The 15,079-nt window shown below is 32.6% G+C and overlaps 1 protein-coding gene across 1 annotated transcript in view; it reads left to right on the forward strand.

Moving 5' to 3' along the window:
- The window catches only part of LOC143042560 (uncharacterized), a 66,183-nt gene that overhangs the window by 8,462 nt on the left and 42,642 nt on the right, over nucleotides 1-15,079 (forward strand). The window contains exons 2-7 of the mRNA XM_076214941.1: nucleotides 3,401-3,435; nucleotides 7,864-7,961; nucleotides 9,421-9,618; nucleotides 13,012-13,081; nucleotides 13,931-14,040; nucleotides 14,294-14,384. Coding sequence (XP_076071056.1) covers nucleotides 3,401-3,435; nucleotides 7,864-7,961; nucleotides 9,421-9,618; nucleotides 13,012-13,081; nucleotides 13,931-14,040; nucleotides 14,294-14,384 — 602 coding nt within the window. The remainder of the gene's footprint in view (nucleotides 1-3,400; nucleotides 3,436-7,863; nucleotides 7,962-9,420; nucleotides 9,619-13,011; nucleotides 13,082-13,930; nucleotides 14,041-14,293; nucleotides 14,385-15,079) is intronic.

Raw genomic sequence — 15,079 nt, forward strand, 5'->3', positions numbered from 1 at the left:
AACAAATTAAATATTGCTCTATCAACTAACTTATTTTTTTCATGTGCTCCATGATTCTGTGTTGATTGTTTATCAATGTCACCATCTTGTTAACTTTTGGAACGAAGTCTAGGATCGATTAAAAGCTAAACTTTGCCATCAAAACTCACTGAATGAAATATTTGTTTGTCCATGGGTATCTAATTAAAAAAATAAAGTCTTTAGACAATTTTTTATATTCAATGTACATGTATATAAAATTGACAATGGAAATGGGGAATGTGTCAAAGAGACAACAACCCGACCATAGAACAGACAACAGCAGAAGATCACCAACAGGTCTTCAATTCAGGTGTCCTTCAGCTGGCCCCTAAACAAATGTATATACTGTTCAGTGAAAATGAACGCCATACTAAACTCCAAATTGTACATGTACACAAGAAACAAAAATAAAAAATAATACAAGACTAACAAAGGCCAGAGGCTCCTGACTTGGGACAGGTGCAAAATATGACGGGGTTAAACATGTTTATGAGGTCTCAACCCATCCCCTATAGCTCTAGCCAATGTAGAAAAGTAAATGCATAACAATATGCATATTAAAATTCAGTTCAAGAGAAGTCAGAGTCTGATGTCAGAAGATGTAACCAAAGGAAATAAACAAAATGACAATATACATGAATTGGTGTAATAATTTCCTTAACATTATAAAAAATATAAAAGAATCTTGTTTCATACAATTGGCTTGAAATATGACCTCGAATTTTATTGGTGGTAGTAAAATAATTTTTATATTCAAAATAATTAACCTGTAAAATGTTAAAACGGACACATTTTATTTTGAATAAATTTTTTTTCAACAAATGTCTTTGTTGTATGAAATGAAATATCTGATTGATTTTAATGTGGATTTCAAATAATACCAGATCTAATTAAGAAGCAGATATAACATACAACTTCACAAGTTGTCTCAATTTGTTAAAGCACAAAATTAAATATTTGTCCCTCTTGATAAATATTATTAAGAATAATATTTAATTAGCAAAGTGTGAATTTTAGACCTTCCATCTGAAGTATGTTTGATTTATATTCATATATAGTTTATGAAAAGTGTACCAACACAAATATTTTGACAAAGCAGGGATTGTCCATTTCAACATATAAAGAAGCTTGAATACACTACAAGATAATCTCCCCTTTCTTTGAAGATTGAATTGAATTATCAAATCTGCTAACATAATACTTGAACATTGATTTTAAGTAAATCATTATGGTCAAATAGAATTAGACATTTTTGTACTTAAACATTTATATAATGTAAATCATGACCGTAAATTGCAATTTAGAACCCCGTCCAAAAGAAAATATTTTCCTTAATCCTTAATTCACATAAATCTGGCAGTTATTGAGTCGGGTGGATAAATTATTTGACAGAATTGTCTACTGTTAGATACTTGTAGGAGCTTGTTTTATTGAGGTTTTACAAAATTTATTTAAGAAAAAAAAAAGCCTTCAACTCCTTGAAGTTGATATGCATTAAAAATATAAAAATTAAAAAGAAATACTGCATTTTAATTATTTAGTCATGTTGTATAAAATTAGTTACACGTTTACAAACAGATATGAAATATGACAGTTATGTCAAAGATGGAAAAAAATAGCACAAAAAAATTGTAATTGCTATATCGAATAAGAATATAATATACTAACAGAAAAATTAAACTCAGAATAAATAAAACATGCATGCTTCTCTTCAAATTGACAAGAAAATATATCCTTCAGATACAAACATTTGTAATTTGTGTTTGCTCATAGAAAATTTACACACCCAATAATTTGCACTTTATAAAACTTTGTATTGAGAGAATATACAACTAGAACATGAAGAATGTTTACAACATGATGAATGTTCTATGTTATTAGGGAACAAAATAGTTGTGTTATAATAAAGGTAAATCAATATAGAGATAGGTTTTAAATAAAGATGTAAAGACTTACAAATAAGCTTGTAGTTTGTAAGAATTAAACTTTTATTCAACTTTGTTATGTCTATATATAAATTTATAATAGCTATGAATTTGAGACCAAATTAAGGTAGTGAAAAAAATGGTATATTTTTCTTATGGTTCAAGAGGGTAAACCGTATACTCAGAATAACTGATGATAGGTGAAATATTTGCATAGATAATGATTTAAAGTTGATCTTCTAGTGGCAAATATATAATATCATGTATATTCATGGACCAAATCAAATTACAATACATTATATATTGAAATTTGAATCTAGTAGTTTGTTTGTGCAAAATATCTAGACCAAAATGAATGGCAAAAAATCATTAATGTTTGGCTGCCTCTGGAGAAGAGGATATTTTTGATCTGCATTGCAACAGGTTCAACTTACCAAAACCTTAAAGTTGTGTTGCATTGGTTAACGTTAATGTGGAAGTTTTACATGTGTTGAACTCTTTTTACATGGTGTATCAAATTTAACATCCCATTCTTTTGTGAGTCAATGCAAGGCTGTAACATATTTTTTGCTATTCTAATAATTTTTTGAAGAAAAAAAAACTTTTGAAAGGTCCATCAGTTTTTTAACATATACATTTATCATGTTTATAAAAGTTCTTAGACCTCAGGCATAATTCACCACATTGTTTACAATACCCGGTTGTGTATTACATTCTCAATTTAATGATCATATTTTAGATCATGACACCTATTTCACCTAAAAAACAGGAAATAGACATGGGACAAGATGGGTGGATATATAACTGATGTAGTATGTACTCTCCCTTAAAAATGTGATTAGTAGTCTGGCAACACAATGGCAATATAATGTTCACAAATGATAAAATGACTAAAGGGAACTATAAGATATGAAACAATTAATGTATATAACTATATTATCGCTATTTTGTGTATTTTACTTTGATCTTTTTTTGTGATAATTTTTCATATCATACTACTCGCTTGAGATGGTAAATTATCACTATAAAGTAAGGAGGCATGTGGCGTTGCTAATGAAAATTGACAATGTCGTCATAGGTAAAATAGCGATAAACAGATTATCATTGGTCATCTCGACTTGATTGCTTTCCTCGCTTTCGCCGTATCTATAGAAATCTATCCTGTATACCTTTTTCTAAAACTGGCTAAACATAAGATAGCTTTAAATGAGAAGCTTGAATACAAGAAATGATTTTGATGAAGATTTAGCTATAAAAACAAATGCTTTATATGAAAACTTGTGTGTCAAAATGAATATTTTTAAAGGAATGTTATGGTCAGAGCAGTAATATACATAAAGGATAGCAAAGCTTTTTTGTTCTTTTATGTAACTTCAGTTAGAGACAATGATCTACATGATCTAGTTATTTTATTGCTCTTTGAAATTTTTAATTAAAGATAATTTTTATTTCAGGAAATTCCATTGGTGAAGATTATGGCCATACAGATGTAAGTACAACAGACAAGGACCATGAATGCTCAGGTCAAATGTCAAACAAATACACATTGCTTATAAATGATCTTCAACTACAACATATCTGTACTTAAGGCCAATTAAAATTAATTGATAGATTTTGCTGCTTCAAATTTCGGTTTTCTTAGGCTGCAACCATTTGATTTTCTGGGGGGGGGGGCTATGGATTTTTTTGTGAAAAAAAAGTTTGTGTCCAGTTTTTGGAGAAAAAAACTAATTTGTTTTTGATTCTGAGAAAAAAAAATTGTTTGTTTCACCCTCAGCTGCCACTAGATATAATGCTAAAATTGAAATAAAACGATTGTTTTCGACTTGCCGCGAAAAAAGTTTGTCCAGAAAAAAAAATGGTTGCTGCCGTAGAGTATTCTAACTGAATGATTAAGTCGATATATTTTGCTGATCCTATGATGACATTATCGTTTACCGAGAATAAAGATTGATTACGAGAAGGGCATGAAATATTCGGGTAACTAGTAATACGCTGTGTCCAAGAACGCAAATCGCCGTACACTATGTCACAAATGACACAAATGTTTGTGAGTAAAACACCATGGATTTATTTTATTTATACAATGACTTTGTGTCAAGAAATTTGGACTGTGAAGGAAACCCAAAAGCCTCAGAATCTTTTAACACATTTGACTGGAATAAAGAAATTGACACAAGCATGAACTTTTTAGATTAATGACCATATATTGAGTTTAGAAAATCGACAAACATACGCATTTGTAATTTATTTATTAACAGCAAGCTCTTAGAAATAAATTTAACCATGCCTTTCGTTTTTTGTAAAAAAAAATCAGCAAACATCCTCTGTCCCAATACTCACGATAGAGTCATTAAACAACTTTATGTTCTACATTGTACATGTTGTAATGATATTTGCATCTTGCATATTATTAGGACCAACTCTATTATTATTTGTTTGAGTTTTCATTTTATTCTGTACTTATCATACTCGTGTTGCATACCAATGTATTTGCTTCATTTTATTAGGACAACAAAACATAGCTTAGAAAGCAAAATACATTTGAGATGTAGGTAGTCCAACTGAAGAGAGCATTTCTTCACATTTCTGCTGTTTACTATAAAATAGGTTTCTAAAGCGGCAATTACATGTAGAACAGTGGTTGCCAATCAGAGATATATATTTACGAATTTGAAAAAGCAGCACCAGCATATGGACATAATGTATCTCAATATTAATACGTTACTCTAGAGCTAGCTCAAAGTACTTTGTTGAACGAGGAATACTGCTTTCTCAAAAGTTGCTAAGACAGGGCTATGAATCATCAAATTAAGGTCAATTAATTTTTATACGACCGCAAAAATTTTAATTTTTTGGTCGTATATTGCTATCACGTTGGCGTAATCGTCGTCGTCGTCGTCCAAATACTTTTGGTTTTCGCACTCTAACTTTAGTAAAAGTGAATAGAAATCAATGAAATTTTAACACAAGGTTTATGACCACAAAAGGAAGGTTGGGATTGATTTTGGGAGTTTTGGTCCCAACATTTTAGGAATTAGGGGCCAAAAAGGGCCCAAATAAGCATTTTCTTGGTTTTCGCACTATAACTTTAGTTTAAGTGAATAGAAATCTATGAAATTTTGACACAAGGTTTATGACCACAAAAGGAAGGTTGGGATTGATTTTTGGAGTTGAGGTCACAACAGTTTATGAATTGGGGGCCAAAAAGGGGCCCAAATAAGCATTATTTTTGGTTTTTGCACCATAACTTTAGTATAAGTAAATAGAAATCTATGAAATTTAAACACAAGGTTTATGACCATAGAAGGAAGGTTGGGGTTGATTTTGGGAGTTTTGGTCCTAACAGTTTAGGAATAAGGGGCCCAAAGGGTCCAAAATTGAACTTTGTGTGATTTCATCAAAAATTGAATAATTGGGGTTCTTTGATATGCCGAATCTAACTATGTATGTAGATTCTTAATTTTTGGTCCCATTTTCAAATTGGTCTACATTAAGGTCCAAAGGGTCCAAAATTAAACTTAGTTTGATTTTAACAAAAATTGAATCCTTGGGGTTCTTTGATATGCTGAATTTAAAAATGTACTTAGTTTTTTAATTATTGGCCTAGTTTTCAAGTTGGTCCAAATGGGGGTCCAAAATTAAACTTTGTTTGATTTCATCAAAAATTGAATAAATGGGTTCTTTGATATGCCAAATCTAACTGTGTATGTAGATTCTTAATTTTTCGTCCAGTTTTCAAATTGGTCTACATTAAGGTCCAAAGGGTCCAAAATTAAACTAAGTTTGATTTTAACAAAAATTAAATTCTTGGGCTTATTTGATATGCTTTATCTAAATATGTACTTTGATTTTTGATTATGGGCCCAGTTTTCTAGTTGGTCCAAATCAGGATTCCATATCAAGTATTGTGCAATAGCAAGAAATTTTCAATTGCACAGTATTGCACAATAGCAAGAAATATCTAATTGCACAATATTGTGCAATAGCAATTAATTTTCAATTGGAGTTATCTTTCTTTGTATAGAATAGTAGTTGATAATATATGTTGGAAATTTGCCAGACATGACTATGATGTCATTTTCTATTTTTATTTGCCAATAACTTTATGTAAATAACTTCATTGGAAATTTGCCAATATAAAATGTTGCTGATGAAGCTTTTTTTCCTTATCTTATATAAAATGTTTTTAGATAATGTATGTTGGTCATTTGCCAGACATGACTATGATGTCATTTTCTATTTTTATTTGCCAATAACTTTATGTAAATAACTTCATTGGAAATTTGCCAATATAAAATGTTGCTGATGAAGTTTTTTTTATTGTTTTATACAATAAACAATGTATATTCACTTTTACTACCAACCAATCTTTACCATTCAGTGATAACAAGCACTTTATTTTACATTTTAATATTTTATGATGTATTTAAAAGAGTAGTTATTGTTGCAAACTCCATTAGAAATTTGAATTGATATCAGTTTTGGAAAAAGGGAAACGGGGATGTGAAAAAAAGGGGGGGGGGGGTTAAATTTTTCTCATTTCAGATTTCATAAATAAAAAGAAAATTTCTTCAAACATTTTTTTGAGAGGATTAATATTCAACAGCATAGTGAATTGCTCAAAGGCAAAAAAAAACTTTTAAGTTCATTAGACCACATTCATTCTGTGTCAGAAACCTATGCTGTGTCAACTATTTAATTTTAGATTTAAAAAGTTTGAAGAAGAAATCTTTAATTGATTTGTAAAATCTTGACATTTGTTTTGTGTAAAAAAAAACCATGTAATGTCAAAAATTTGATCACAATCCAAATTCAGAGCTGTATCACGCTTGAATGTTTTGTCCATACTTGCCCCAACTGTTCAGGGTTCGACCTCTGCGGTCGTATAAAGCTGCGCCCTGCGGAGCACCTGGTTTTGGTTGCCATCATGAGCTAATTGGCCATTATGACAAAAGTGTGTCAGAAATCATATCTCAGTGATATTCTTCCTCAGTCATAACAACCTTCCAGCATTATCGAACTGAACAAAGAAATAACATGAGGGGTGCCATATACGGTGCAGGAAGTGCTTACCCTTTCCGGGCACCTGATTTCATTCCTGGTTTTTAGTGGAGTTTGTGTTGTTTCCTACTTATTATTTGTAACTGTTGATGTAAATGTCTTTTGGTTTTATGAGTCTTTGGTTACTCCTTGGTTTTGATTGTTATTGTCTTATACATGATACCTAATGGATGTATTTACATGATATAAGCTTATTATTACACTTGCATATATGATTGAATAACATGTGACAGGAAGGTTTCATATGGAATAAAATTTAAAAAATAAAATACTCCCACCCTCCCCATTTTTTTCAAAAATTTGGATGAAAATCTACTAATTAATTTTAGTTGGCCTAACAACTTAGATGAAATGGTATGATGTGATAGTAGAAAGGCATTATGTTTTCTGGTCTGTGTATCCTACCCATATTTCATCGGTATATAAACCGGACCAGATGACCATTCTTTATGGGGTTGAAGTTATTGATAAAGTGTTTTTTTCCGGAATCTTTAGTCCCATCACACTTTTGAACTGATGTCAGAGTTTATTTAACATTGAAATGTATTAGGGTTTAGCTTGTGTGAGCAGGGCATTTGTGTGCTATGGACACATATTCATTTTATACATGTACAGTGAAACCTGAATAAACCAAATCCTGCATAAACCGAAAACCTGTATAAACCAAACATGTTCTTAAGCACCATCATATCAAATTATATGCCTTGTGAACCTGATAAAACCGAACATCGGCCAAAACTGAATAAAATCTTAATTCCAGAAGAGGTTCGGTTTACACAGGTTTCACTGTATATGTTTTTGTCATACTGCAGAGATACTAATTGTAGTTCAAATTGATTTTCTTACATTGTAGTCTCTATCAGGAAAACCCAATATGACGCCCCCTTCTCCCTCAACACTGTCAGCACTGATAGATATAACAGCAGAACAGAAAACTATAGCAGATCTCAGGTAATTATTTTAAGGGACTTCTTTACTTATGTATTTGTATGGTAGATATATTTGTTCTTTAGATCATGTAGATTATAACAGTTCTTGCGAAGTGTGTTCGTTTTTTTTTTCCAGTTTGAAATTTTCCTATTTGGTGAAACCTTACATGTATAAGATGTAAAATCTAAACAGTCTTACTGTATTGGACAATAAATCATTGGAAGAGGTTGTTTTAAAGGCAAGCTGGTATTTGAGGACATCGAAGTTTTAGAATATATATTATACTATTACTATCCTTGAATATTGAATTATTAATTATATATGCAAAAGGGTTTAATTTCCTTTTATCATTTTAATTAAAATCAACAAAATATTTTGTTTGCCTGAAACACAGAAATCTTATTTTACATTTTAATTTGGAATGAAATTGCTTATAGTCTAATTGAAATAGTTTTGAAAAGTTGAAATTGAATAAATCGGATTATCCTGAATGTATTAAGAAAATTGAATATAGCTTATAAGTTTTAATGGAAATTTTCAGAAAATTAGGTGCTACAGTTGTAAATCCAAAGTAAGATATAGATAATTATTTTAGTTTTATAAACCAATCACATATATATGTAACATTCTTTTAACAGTCCATGCAATATGAAAATAGCGCTTTATAAATTTGGTACGTCTAAAGCAATATATTCTTGCAAAATTAAAAGCAAAAATATCCTAGACTATTTAATATTTGGAGATTTATCCAAATATGAAATAGCAAGATTCAATTCAGAGGAAACAAAATGTTATATATATGTCTTTAGCTAGGAGTCATTGATTTATCAAATAAAATGTATGAATTTAGCTTGCTACAATTGTAAATATCTGTAACATCTATTTTCAAAGTGTATAAGTTTGATGGAAAACTGAGGTTATATAATATTTCCAAGTGATTGGTTTATAGAACAGTATAAACTATGGGACAATTAGTAAGGTTACAAATGTAGGTCTTTTTATGTAAATTAAAAGGTGCATGGGGTTCACAGATTTAGTAGATAGTTATTGTATATAGAGGAAGCTGTAAAGATGACAAATATTTAGTTATGGAAGACAGTGTTATTTAGAACTTACACATTGTTTTTATTTACAGTCATTTCATCAAAATATATAGCATGTGTACATATTTTATAAGACCTTGAAAAACTTATCAACAGCATTTGATTTCAGCTTTTGTCTAATGGACACCTGGAGTTAAAAGGCATATTTTTTTACATTTATGTCTATGTTGTATAGTATATAATATATGATTTAGATCAATAGAGCAATTGAAAATGATACATTTTTTCCCTGTTCCTGACAGATATTTACAAAGTATTAATCAAATACGTATATATGTGGTAACAGTTTTATTTTTAACATAGAGACAAGATAAGAATACCTATATATAGCCTGTGGAGATTTTTGAGAAAAATATTCTTGTAATTGTATTTTACAGGAATCAACTTGACTCTCAGAGGAAAGAAACTGATCGTTTACAGCAGACATTGTATAGTGGAGAATTCTCCAACTTTAAGTCCGTCCCAGTATCTCATCACTCAGGGTTACCGAGTAGTCCATCTAAAACTGGGTTCTCTACCCTGCCATCTACAGAACTATTCTCTGCTAGACGACCTGTATATGATTACAATCCCCCGTAAGTAGTCCATCTAAAACTGGGTTCTCTACCCTGCCATCTACAGAACTATTCTCTGCTAGACGACCTGTATATGATTACAATCCCCCGTAAGTAGTCCATCTAAAACTGGGTTCTCTACCTTGCCATCTACAGAACTATTCTCTGCTAGACGACCTGTATATGATTACAATCCCCCGTAAGTAGTCCATCTAAAACTGGGTTCTCTACCCTGCCATCTACAGAACTATTCTCTGCTAGACGACCTGTATATGATTACAATCCCCCGTAAGTAGTCCATCTAAAACTGGGTTCTCTACCTTGCCATCTACAGAACTATTCTCTGCTAGACGACCTGTATATGATTACAATCCCCCGTAAGTAGTCCATCTAAAACTGGGTTCTCTACCCTGCCATCTACAGAACTATTCTCTGCTAGACGACCTGTATATGATTACAATCCCCCGTAAGTAGTCCATCTAAAACTGGGTTCTCTACCCTGCCATCTACAGAACTATTCTCTGCTAGACGACCTGTATATGATTACAATCCCCCGTAAGTAGTCCATCTAAAACTGGGTTCTCTACCTTGCCATCTACAGAACTATTCTCTGCTAGACGACCTGTATATGATTACAATCCCCCGTAAGTAGTCCATCTAAAACTGGGTTCTCTACCCTGGCATCTACAGAACTATTCTCTGCTAGACGACCTGTATATGATTACAATCCCCCGTAAGTAGTCCATCTAAAACTGGGTTCTCTACCCTGCCATCTACAGAACTATTCTCTGCTAGACGACCTGTATATGATTACAATCCCCCGTAAGTAGTCCATCTAAAACTGGGTTCTCTACCCTGCCATCTACAGAACTATTCTCTGCTAGACGACCTGTATATGATTACAATCCCCCGTAAGTAGTCCATCTAAAACTGGGTTCTCTACCTTGCCATCTACAGAACTGTTCTCTGCTAGACGACCTGTATATGATTACAATCCCCCGTAAGTAGTCCATCTAAAACTGGGTTCTCTACCTTGCCATCTACAGAACTATTCTCTGCTAGACGACCTGTATATGATTACAATCCCCCGTAAGTAGTCCATCTAAAACTGGGTTCTCTACCTTGCCATCTACAGAACTATTCTCTGCTAGACGACCTGTATATGATTACAATCCCCCGTAAGTAGTCCATCTAAAACTGGGTTCTCTACCCTGCCATCTACAGAACTATTCTCTGCTAGACGACCTGTATATGATTACAATCCCCCGTAAGTAGTCCATCGAAAACTGGGTTCTCTACCTTGCCATCTACAGAACTATTCTCTGCTAGACGACCTGTATATGATTACAATCCCCCGTAAGTAGTCCATCTAAAACTGGGTTCTCTACCCTGCCATCTACAGAACTATTCTCTGCTAGACGACCTGTATATGATTACAATCCCCCGTAAGTAGTCCATCTAAAACTGGGTTCTCTACCTTGCCATCTACAGAACTATTCTCTGCTAGACGACCTGTATATGATTACAATCCCCCGTAAGTAGTCCATCTAAAACTGGGTTCTCTACCCTGCCATCTACAGAACTATTCTCTGCTAGACGACCTGTATATGATTACAATCCCCCGTAAGTAGTCCATCTAAAACTGGGTTCTCTACCTTGCCATCTACAGAACTATTCTCTGCTAGACGACCTGTATATGATTACAATCCCCCGTAAGTAGTCCATCTAAAACTGGGTTCTCTACCTTGCCATCTACAGAACTATTCTCTGCTAGACGACCTGTATATGATTACAATCCCCCGTAAGTAGTCCATCTAAAACTGGGTTCTCTACCTTGCCATCTACAGAACTATTCTCTGCTAGACGACCTGTATATGATTACAATCCCCCGTAAGTAGTCCATCTAAAACTGGGTTCTCTACCCTGCCATCTACAGAACTATTCTCTGCTAGACGACCTGTATATGATTACAATCCCCCGTAAGTAGTCCATCTAAAACTGGGTTCTCTACCTTGCCATCTACAGAACTATTCTCTGCTAGACGACCTGTATATGATTACAATCCCCCGTAAGTAGTCCATCTAAAACTGGGTTCTCTACCCTGCCATCTACAGAACTATTCTCTGCTAGACGACCTGTATATGATTACAATCCCCCGTAAGTAGTCCATCTAAAACTGGGTTCTCTACCCTGCCATCTACAGAACTATTCTCTGCTAGACGACCTGTATATGATTACAATCCCCCGTAAGTAGTCCATCTAAAACTGGGTTCTCTACCCTGCCATCTACAGAACTATTCTCTGCTAGACGACCTGTATATGATTACAATCCCCCGTAAGTAGTCCATCTAAAACTGGGTTCTCTACCCTGCCATCTACAGAACTATTCTCTGCTAGACGACCTGTATATGATTACAATCCCCCGTAAGTAGTCCATCTAAAACTGGGTTCTCTACCTTGCCATCTACAGAACTATTCTCTGCTAGACGACCTGTATATGATTACAATCCCCCGTAAGTAGTCCATCTAAAACTGGGTTCTCTACCTTGCCATCTACAGAACTATTCTCTGCTAGACGACCTGTATATGATTACAATCCCCCGTAAGTAGTCCATCTAAAACTGGGTTCTCTACCCTGCCATCTACAGAACTATTCTCTGCTAGACGACCTGTATATGATTACAATCCCCCGTAAGTAGTCCATCTAAAACTGGGTTCTCTACCCTGCCATCTACAGAACTATTCTCTGCTAGACAACCTGTATATGATTACAATCCCCGTAAGATTTTAATATAACTGATTTTTATCAGTTTAAATTAACAATGATATACTTCAAATTCAATTCAAAGAAGTTCTGTCAAAAATCCTGTTTTTTTATCAGTCAATATTTTATCACTTTGTTCTTGTCAGGCTACTGTCTTTGTTTCTTATTCAAGGATTATACAGGGTATAAAAAATGTGGTCATCAATGACCTACTAGGGAAAGTGGTTCTGATGGCCACCCACACCTGTTTCAAAGTAAAATATTAAGCCCCTATCCAAAATCAATTATAAAAAAAAACAATTTACGTTTATTTCATTTTGAATCTTTAGTGTAAGTTTCGCTTGCGCCTTGTGTGTGTGTGCTATATCAATCCTTCATACATTTGTTTGTTATTTATTATAAAGAAATTAGAAATGTTTTATATTTGTATGAAGAAAATGAAGACGTATCAAACATATCAAATCTTTGTGAAAATACAAAAATGGAAACTTCAACTTATAGGATATGTTGGTCAATAGGAATTAATAAATAGGATAAACATCAATAAGACAGCAACCCAACAACAAAAAAGATATCAAAAGAACATCAAAAGTGCAACACACATGTATTAATTTTATAACAATATCATTGTTTTTTTATATAATTGACAGATCACATCTAGAAAAAGCTTTAAAAGATTCTCAGGAGCAGGTCACTGATCTCAGGAAAAGACTACAAGAGGTAAGATTTTAATGTTTTATATAAACTTAGATGTGACAAATAACCAACAGAATTCAAATGAAGGGGATCTTAGCAAATAAAGGTCTCTGTATGGCCTTTAACAATGAGAAAAACCTATGCTGTATTGTCTTCTATGAAAGTTCCCATCATGACAATATGTTAAAATATTCAAATGAAAAAAATTCCCCATCAGATTTATGATAAAGCTAGAAAGTTACAAAAAAACGAAAATGACCTACAACAAACAACAACCACTGAAGTTTAGGCTCCATTCCATATGTTAAAAGATGATAACACTAGAAGTGACACTACATCCACAGTTGAGGTTTGATATAAACAAAGTAGGGGGTAGGGGATGAAGGCACTTTTTATTTGACCCCACCATGCATACATGTTAAATTGGATATTTCATTTAAATATTCAAGCAATATTTCTTAAATAACCACCACCCATCAAATTTTAATAAAAGTGTGCTCCCTCCCCCACATACAATTAATTCTGGAAAAGCCCTAAGTGGCAAATGCAAAAAAAAAATCAGTGCAACATTAAGACAACAAACCTAGATACTTTTAAATATTTTTGTAGTAAATTTATAGGTTATGAAAAGTTCAAATAATTAGAAATGACATTTCAATAAATAAAGAGACTTAACACAAAACTCTCCAAATTTACAACATACATTTTCTTACATAGGTTTCATAGTATTAATGTATGAATATGTTCTTTTAATGCATTTTATTTTAGGCTTTATCTGTAATAAACTTTTATTTTTCTGCAAAAACAAATTCTGTTTTGACTGACAAAGGGAATTTTTTTAACATGTGTTAAGCTGTGAGTTTATTTTTTCAGAACAGTGAAACATTTGAACAGCACAAGAGACAGTTTAGAAGTACTATAGAAGATCTGAAAGCCAAGTTACAGCAGACGGTATCTAACAGGGACTCTGTCTTAGAACTCAGGTTAGAAATCCTATAAAGAAAATTGAGGTCTTTACTTACACAATAGTAAAGGTTTTCATGAATATTGAAAGTGTCTTACCGGTACTCAGATTTCAGAAATCCTTTCCCTCTTTAAGGAAGATATTATGAAAATAAATAATTGTTAGTTTTTCCTAGAATTTTAATTTCAAAAGAATCATTCAAATGGGAGGTCATTGTTGTTCAAGAAGAACTACATTGCAACTGTATAGTTTTATATTAACTTTTTTTGCAGGCAAAGAGAATCGACTAATCAGGAATCAATGATCCATAAACTACAGAGCTCTGTTCATCAACTGCAAGAAAAATGTAAAGCTCAAGAAGAGGTAACTTTCACTCCATCCCACCACATAAAGCATTGTATATTTCATAGAAATTAAATTGCTTTTATGAGCAGTATGAATAGATAGAAGAAGATGTGGTATGAGTGCATATGAGACAACTCTCCATCCAAGTCACAAGTTCTAAAAGTAAACTATTATAGGTCAAAGTACTGACTTCAACATGGATCTTTGGTTCAAACTGAACAAGTGATAAAAGGTCCCAACAATACTAGTGTAAAACAATTCAAACATAAATACACTTTTATAAACATGAATAAAAGGAGATGTTATGAATACACCAATGACACAGCAATCCAATGGCAAATTAAAAAAAAAGATGTCAAGAGGGCAGAATTTAGTTGAAAATTTGTCATTGGATTTAAGGATGACTGTGAATACTTTTTTGTAATTCATTTCCAAATAAAGATTGCGTGAGAATCTGTTTTTTGATACATATAATTGATTGATAGATGTCTGACTTATTGTCATAGAAAACAGTGACTCTTATGACTGATACACCATTTACAGTCAAATACAGAAAACGAAGCCTGCAAAAGTGCATTTAAAATCAGATTTCAGGCTCTCAATTTTAATCTGTATCATGGGTTTCACCCATTTTAATTGGTCATAAATGCTATCTAAATTTTTAATGGACTTCCAGTTGTGTATTTATACTGCTTATACAATAAATATATTGA

This window comes from Mytilus galloprovincialis, chromosome 8, assembly GCF_965363235.1.
Source record: "Mytilus galloprovincialis chromosome 8, xbMytGall1.hap1.1, whole genome shotgun sequence".
Classification (NCBI taxonomy): domain Eukaryota; kingdom Metazoa; phylum Mollusca; class Bivalvia; order Mytilida; family Mytilidae; genus Mytilus; species Mytilus galloprovincialis.